Source organism: Peromyscus californicus, unplaced genomic scaffold, assembly GCF_007827085.1.
Source record: "Peromyscus californicus insignis strain IS unplaced genomic scaffold, ASM782708v3 Scaffold_24__1_contigs__length_46423439, whole genome shotgun sequence".
NCBI classification, from domain to species: domain Eukaryota; kingdom Metazoa; phylum Chordata; class Mammalia; order Rodentia; family Cricetidae; genus Peromyscus; species Peromyscus californicus.
The window spans coordinates 44,524,031-44,532,321 of record NW_026294535.1 but is presented as its reverse complement, the minus strand read 5'-3'; the positions used below and the strand labels follow the sequence as shown (position 1 = coordinate 44,532,321).

The following is an 8,291-nucleotide window of genomic DNA, read 5'->3' as shown; positions in this document are numbered from 1 at the left end:
GCACTTTAGGATAGGGAGGGAAGAGCCGAGGTACGTATTTTTTGAGGATATAATGATAAATACTGTCATGCTATCAGTTTTTAATTTCTATAACCACTTGTTCAAGTGAAAACTCACTGTTCCCTCATTAGAGTTGTAAAAACCGAGTTTCAAGGAAGAAATAACTGGCAAGTGATGACAAGACCCCCAAATCCACCCACCCACCCACCCACCCGTCCATCTGCACTTCTCTTGCCAAAATTTTCCATTTATTTGTTGCTGTTACTACCTCTTGTATGCTAAGGCACTATAGTTTTTGACTAAGTTTTGCCCACCGTAGGAAGATGTACTTTCAACTTCCGACACCAAAGTGGCCGTGGTTGTTTCTTCCAAGTCCCTGCCATCTGGGGTCCCATCCTTCCTGGTCTCCGGCTTAGGGGATGTTCACCGTTCTTCATCATAATAATATCGGATCAGCCGCTGAACCCCAGCCTTCATTGCTGGCTTCAGAGCGGCACTGATCACCACACCAGCTGGCCCCCCGGACAGACCCACCATGGCCATCAAAAGGTCATAACCCAGATCTATGGCCCCATCTTGGCCTCGCTCCTTGGCCTTGTCAGAGCAACTCTGAGTGGCGTAATAGAAAGCTGTGCCTAGATTGTAGTAGGTCCCTACTCCTGGCAGCAGCTGGACCAAATCGTGTACACTCTGCTCCTGTTCATTGTCGCAGTCCACATCAGAAAACGAGCGTTGGACCCTCCTTGGACCCGACTGCTCCCAGGCTAAGAGCTGCAGAGCAGAGGACAGGTTGTCCACAGACACTTGCCAGTCCGAGTGTCCACTTTTGTGGAGCTCTTGAAGATGGTGGATGAGGGCCTGGGTAGCCTCCACACCTCCCAGTCGGTAAAGCTGAAGCTGCAGAGCCCTGGCATCAGCCTGGCAGCCAGCTTCCTCCAGAGCATTCCTCAGAGCCAGGCCTACCAGGAACTTGGGGAGAGGGGGCATGTGAGTGAAGCCAGGCAGGTACTTTGGGAGCAGGATCTGGCAGGACAAGGGGTCTGAGGAGGGCAACTGGTATCCCAGCGCTGAGGGAGGGAGCGTCGTAGAGGGACTTGGTTCGCTGGATGAAAAGGCATCCACAGGACACAGCAGGAGACAGCAAGCCAGCTGGATTGGCATCACGATGCGTCTGAGGTGATGCATGTCTGGAGCAGAGTACCCTGGAAAAGGGAGAACCCCAAAACATGCAAACCATTTCGCTGAAGGTTATAGTCTTAAAGGAGCCCAAGATTCAAGGGACCCCCTTTCCACCACCTACCTCCAGCCTTTTGTTCTTTCTAGTAAAGGGGTAGGATATGGGGAATGCAATGCAATTTCTCCTTGGTCTCTGTCATTTCTGGGTCACTGTTTTGTGCCCACCCACTTATGGGAGACCCAGCTTACCATACAGTCCAGTCATGGAGAAGTAAGACCACTTGGGTAGGTTTGGTAGCTCCTGCTGCTCTACCCGGTTCTCTGTGCCGTGGAGAGAGGAGGTATTTGGAGCCGCGGCCGTGGAAGGGCCAGGACTGACAGCTAGAACATGTCCATCAGTCCCTAAGGTGCAGATGAGGCTCCCAGTGTTGACATTGGCCGGGGCCTTAGCAAATAAGCAGGGACAGAAAGTTTCAACAGCAAAGCCAGCTGTTTTAATGAGGACATCGATCTTATCCTCCAGGAAGGTCACCTGGACTTAATGCAGGACGAGGGCTGAGTAGATGCAGGTGGGCTTGGAGACAGAGGCTATGATGAGGACAGCCATGTGCAGACTGCTGGGCTGTATTGTTTGTCACCAGGTGGTCTTTGGAGACCTCAATTCCACTGGCCCATCTTCACCCATATTCTTTTTATTTTATTTTTGTAAAGATTTTTTAGATTTTTTTTGGTGGGAAGTTTTGTTTTTTTGAGACAAGGTTTCTCTGTGTAGCCCTGGACAGCCTTCCTGGAACTCACTCTGTAGACCAGGCTGGCCTCAAACTCACAGAGATCTGCCTGGCTCTGCCTTCCGAGTGCTGGGATTAAAGGCATGTGCTACCATTTTTCTCGTATGTACGTAAGTGCTCAAGGAGGCTAGAAGAGGGTGTTGGATTCCCTAGAACTGGAGTTACAGAGATCTGTAGGCTGCCATGTGTGTTCTGGGAACTAAACCTGGGTCTTCTGCATAGCAGCAAAAGTGCTTTTAACCAATGACCCATCTCTCCAGTCTTTTCACTTGGGAGGCAGAGGCAGCTGATCTCTGAGTTCAAGGCCAGCCTGGTCTATAGAGCTAGTTCCCGGACAGCCAGGGCCACAGAGAGAGAATTTGTCTAGAAAAAACAATACATATTGAGAAAAAAAAGTTAAGGGATTTCACTGGTTTGGAGGGGAAGCTAAAAGAAGCAGGTAGTATAAACATCTCATTTCCTTTGGTGTCTTCACGATCCGAGTGAATGTTGTTTTAATCCCACCTTCTCTCGACCACATCCTTAGGAAGCCAGAAAGCTGTGTATGGTTTACAAAAGTGAAGGATCTGGTATTTACAAATATTTACCAATTCTTCCTGGAGCAGACTCTGTCCTCCTCACCTTTGTCCCATACTGACAAACTGTTTTTTTTTTCCCCTTCTGATACCTGTCCATCCTACCATATTGCCTTGTCCTAAGGTTTAGCCCTAGATCTGTAGATGAAATGAGAAAGTTTCTCAGTATCTTTTGGAGAAGGTTAAGGCAGAAGGCTGGCAATCCTGGTAGGGAACCTCTAAACCGTACTACACATACATGGACAGACTGACTGACAACAGACTCACTCAAAGCAACTTTCACTTTTCCTGATTTCAACATGAGACACAGATAAAACATGTTCATCAGCTCAGCCCTGACTCACTGAGTGAGGTATTTTGAATGTAATTGGCCCCCATAATCTCATAGGGAGCAGCACTATTAGGAGCTGTGGCTCTGTTGGAGTGGGTGTTAGAGGAAGAGCGTCACTGGGGACCAGCTTTGAGGTTTCCTATGCTCAGGATACTGCCCAGTGTCTCAGTCCATTTCCTGTTGCCCAGAATATGTAGGACTCTCAGCTACTACTCCAGCACCCCCTCTGACTGCACGCTGCCATGTCCCACCACAATGATAATGGACTGAACCTCTGAATACGTCAGCCACCCTAATTAAATGTTTTCTTTATAAGAGTTGCCGTGGTCATGGTGTCTCTTCACACTGATAGAAACCCTAACTAAGACACTGAGTCTAACCAGATGAAGAACTGGACTTCTTCTTGGATTCAGGCATAACACTAGTTCCCAAATTAGAGGAAGGACAGACATCAATGATTTTTTTCTTTCTTTCTTTTATTTTTTTATTTATTTATTTATTTATTTATTTTTTTGGTTTTTTGAGACAGGGTTTCTCTGTGTAGCTTTGCGCCTTTCCTGGAACTCACTTGGTAGCCCAGGCTGGTCTTGAACTCACAGAGATCCACCTGCCTCTGCCTCCCGAGTGCTGGGACTAAAGGCATATACCACCACCGCCCCGCCATCAATGATTTCTAAATCTGGCACAGCCAGGTGTGAGGACGCATGCCTGTCATCTCAGCACTTGGGAGGCTGAGGCAGGAGGATTATGAGTTCAAGGCTAGCCTATGCTACCCAACAAGACTCTGTCTTAGAAATAAAAACAAAATAAACAAAAATATTACAAGTTCTAAATTATCTTTATGGCATAAAAATTTTTCTCTGATATGTCCCTCACTTCTGGCAGACTAGAGGACAGCATCCAGGGTCCTATCCCTATTAATTTTTACTGCTCTCTGTTCCCAGAAGTGGCCCTTAACCACTGAGAACAATTACAGAATAAACTAGGGAGTAAGTCTCCATGGATTCACAGCCAAAATGGAAAGAAACAAGAGTACAGAAGAGTCCCATGATACCTCAAATTCCTAGACCCAAAATCCCTAGAGAATCCCTAGGGCACTGTTGTCTCCATTTACAAGAAGGGTATACCATTTAAATAGTTTCTCTTTAAATCTATCAAAAAGAGTATCTGGTCCACTAAGATGGCTCAGAATGTAAAGGGCACTTGTCGCCAAGTCTGATGATCTGAGTTCAATCCCTGAGGCTCCCATGATGAAAGGAGAGAACACATCCTTTCCATACAGTGTCTTCTGACTTCCATGTCTGTGTCCTGACATAGGCATGCATGCATACACATACAATATATATTTTAAAAAAAGAATATTCTTACTTTTTTGTTTCTTTGTTTTTTCAAGATAGGGTTTCTCTGTGTATCCCTGGTTGTCCTAGAATTTGCTTTGTAGACCAGGCTGGACTCGAACTCACAGAGATCTGCCTGCCTCTGCTTCTTGAGTGCTGGGATTAAAGGCATGTGCCACCATGCCTGCTTTACCGGATTTTTTTTGTCATGGAATTATAGGTTCTATCTAAGATGATGAAAAAAATTTAAAAATAGCATAAACTAGCAACAAAAATATAGAACCGTATTTATTTTAAAATATTTCATGAATAAAATCTTAGCCAAACAACAACAACAAAAGAACCAGTGAATTTAACAGAGTACAAAACAAAACTTTAGTATATAAACATAAATAAAAGTTGGGCTTGGTGGCACACACCTGTTTCCCCAGTACTCAGGGGCCAGAGGCAAGAGGCAAGAGGATCACAATAAGTTCAAGCCCAAGGTTGGTCAGCTTAGAAAGTTCTAGGCCAAACACGGAGGCTATAGAATGAGACTCTGTCTCAAACAAGCCAATAAACAAAAATCCACAAAAAAACAGAGCTGGCAATTCAGTTGTTGGTGGTGTGCTTGCTTAGCATGTGGCAGGCCCTGGGTTTGATCCCTGGTACTACATAAAACATGCATGGTAGTACACATCTATAATCCCAGCACCTGAGAGATCAGGAGGACGTGGAGTTTGAGGCCAGCCTGGACTGCATGAGACCCAGTATAAAAATCAAACAAATACACAAACCTGGTAGATTTTCTGTTCATGCTCATGAAAACAACCTTAAACTCAACTGGTCACAAAAGAAAAAAAAATATCAGCATGGTGCTGTACCTCCTTAACTCCAGTATTTAGGAGGCATATGTGGGTGGATTTCTGTGAATTCAAAGCTAGTCTGGTCTGCATAGTGAGTTCTAGGCCAGCCAGGGCTACCTAGTGAGATCCTGTCTCCAGAAATGGAAATAAAAGGGAAAAGGCAAAGCAAGGAAGGAAGGAAGGAAGGAAGGAAGGAAGGAAGGAAGGAAGGAAGGAAGGAAGGAAGGAAGGAAGGAAGGAAGGAAGGAGACATGTAAGTAGAAAGAGCCGGGTGGTGGTGGCTCACGCCTTTAATCCAGCACTTGGGAGGCTGAGGCAGGTGGTGGATCTCTGCGAGTTTGAGGATAGCCTGGTTTACACATCAAATTCTAGGACAGCCAGGGCTGCACAGAGGGACTCTGTCTCCCCCCATCAATCCTTATAATTTATTTTCTCCTCCCTTCCATCTTTCCCTCCTCTTCCTCTCCTCCACCTCCTCTTTACTCCATCCTTGCTGTGGTCATCTTTGGAGACAAGATCTTGCTCTGTAATCCAAGATGGCCTTGCCCTGGCTGGAGTGAGTGATGCTCCCGCACCCCTTCTGTGTCCTGGCTGGAGTGATACTCCCGCCCCCCTTCTGTGCCCTGGCTGGAGTGAGTGATGCTCCCGCCCCCCTTCTGTGCCCTGGCTGGAGTGAGTGATGCTCCCGCCCCCCTTCTGTGCCCTGGCTGGAGTGATGCTCCCACGCCCCTTCTGTGTCCTGGCTGGAGTGATGCTCCCGCCCCCCTTCTGTGCCCTGGCTGGAGTGATGCTCCCGCCCCCCTTCTGTGCCCTGGCTGGAGTGATGCTCCCGCCCCCCTTCTGTGCCCTGGCTGGAGTGATGCTCCCGCCCCGCCTCTGTGCCCTGGCTGGAGTGATGCTCCCGCGCCCCTTCTGTGTCCTGGCTGGAGTGATGCTCCCGCTCCCCTTCTGTGCCCTGGCTGGAGTGATGCTCCCGCCCCCCTTCTGTGTCCTGGCTGGAGTGAGTGATGCTCCCGCCCCTGTTCTGTGCCCTGGCTGGAGCGAGTGATGCTCCCGCCCCGCTTCTGTGCCCTGGCTGGAGTGATGCTCCCGCCCCTGTTCTGTGCCCTGGCTGGAGTGATGCTCCCGCGCCCCTTCTGTGCCCTGGCTGGAGTGATGCTCCCGCCCCCCTTCTGTGTCCCAGCGTTGCCGGCGTGTACGCCATTATTTCCATTTCCTGCGGACAATTTTATTATTATCTTCTTTAAGTTTAATGCTTCCCTTTTTATTAAAAAAAATTATAACTCCTCAAAGAAGGAACAAGGAAGGATGCCCACTCTTGCGACGTCCGTCAGTGCAGGTTCTAACCAGAGTGATTCTGCAGGGATTCGAGGCCCTCTCAAAAACAAAACAAAACATAAAACACCCAAGAAAGATTATACCCACAAGTAGTATGAGGAAGGAAGGAATACTGGAGTGGAAATGGAAGTCAGAAAGCAATAGATAAAAATCAGCGAAACCAAAAGTTTGCTCTTTAAACAGTTGAAGATATTTGAACGAGTTAAATCAGGAGCTAAAGTGGGGACATTATTACCTATTTTACTGAAATTAAAAAGACTATAAGAAAGCCAGGCCTAGCGGCTCATGCCTACATCCCCACCATACTGAAGGCTGAGGCAGGATTGCTGAAAGTTTGACGTTGCTCTGAGCTGTATGTCAGTTTCAGGCTAGCCTGGGCTATGATGTGAGGCCCTGTCTTCAGCCCTCCCCTCACTACAAGGATTATAAGAGAGTATTACAGACAACTGTCTGCCAACAAATTTGATGATTTAGATGACATGCACAGTTTTCAGAAGCACATAATTTACCAACCAACAGTGAGCATGAAGCAATAGAAATTCTGAGTTAAGAAGATTGCATTAATAGCCCTAAAGCCACCCAGACAGGTGTGGTTGCACATGCTCATAACCTCAGCACTTGGGAGGCTGGGGCAGGCGGATCACCATGACTGTGCTGGGTCCCTCGGAACTGGAGTTACAGCAGGTGTTAGACCCCTGGTGCTGGGAACTGAACTCTCACCCTCTGTAAGAGCACTCTTAACTGCTGAGCCATCCCACCAGTCCCTTTTGATTCTTTTTTTTTAAGTGTCTTAATTTATTTATTGAACAAATATAAGTGCCAACCTTGTACAAAGCACTGTTCTACATATTTGAGAATCTTATCACTGAACAAAATAAACTTTAAAAAATGTTTCTCTTGCCGGGCAGTGGTGGCACACGCCTTTAATCCCAGCACTTGAGAGGCAGAGGCGGGCGGATCTCTGTGAGTTCGAGGCCAGCCTGGGTTACAGAGTTCCAGGACAGGCTCCAAAGCTACACAGAGAAACCCTGTCTTGAAAAACCAATAAATAAATAAATAAATAAATAAATAAATAAATAAATAAATAAATAAATAAATAAATAAATAAATAAATATGCTTCCCTTATTATAGGAGGTAGACAGAAAACACACAAAACTAGTATAACATACAGACATTTTTTTAAACATAAAAACAGGTTATAATTAAAAAATCCAGGGTTATTTGGAACTGGAAAATATTTTCTCTGTAAAAATGATAACATTTCCCAATATATCATTTTAAGGAGGGTCTCTTGGACTCTGATTTGGCTATTTAAAAAGATTTCGGAGCTCTGGCTTCTCTGGGTTCTGTGCCTGGGGCTCACAGAGCCAATAACAGCTGCCTTTACTTTTCTCCCTTACATCCTTACATCTCTTTCCAGAAACCAGGCAAGGGCTCCCTATTCTCACTTCACCCGGCTGTTGTACAATGGTTCTAGGGTTATTCTTAAGTGTGTGTGTGTGTGTGTGTGTGTGTGTGTGTGTGTGTGTGTGTGTGTTAAAAACAGGAAGTAAGACTTGGCTAGGCAATTTAGCTTAAAAAGAACCAAGGAAAGTAACCATTTTACCTCTTGGTTAAAATCCAGCCATGTTCTCGGGACTCTTAGCTGCCTCATCCTTGCCAGAGGCCAAAGATGCCAAAAGTGCATGGGGGTGGGGGGTGGGGGCTCCGATATCTGAGCTGGATCCTACATGATTCTAGGGTCACCTCTTTAAGTCTCTGAGAGAAAACACTTCCTGGTCAAGAGACTAGAATTGCTGGCCTGGGTGGAGACCTAACATTCCCGTTGGACCAGGTCAGTTGACTGGCCAAGAGGATTCAGAGAGCAGGTCCCCCTTAAGCATGCGAAAGAAACAAATGT

At 46.6% G+C, this 8,291-nt stretch overlaps 1 protein-coding gene across 1 annotated transcript; it reads right to left on the bottom strand.

The window, feature by feature from the left end:
* Window positions 1-264: 264 nt before the first annotated feature.
* On the bottom strand, window positions 265-1,441 carry LOC128119962 (apolipoprotein F-like). Its single transcript, XM_052753735.1, is given in 2 exon segments — window positions 265-1,202; window positions 1,426-1,441. Coding segments are annotated over 2 exon segments (954 nt in total).
* Window positions 1,442-8,291: the final 6,850 nt, after the last annotated feature.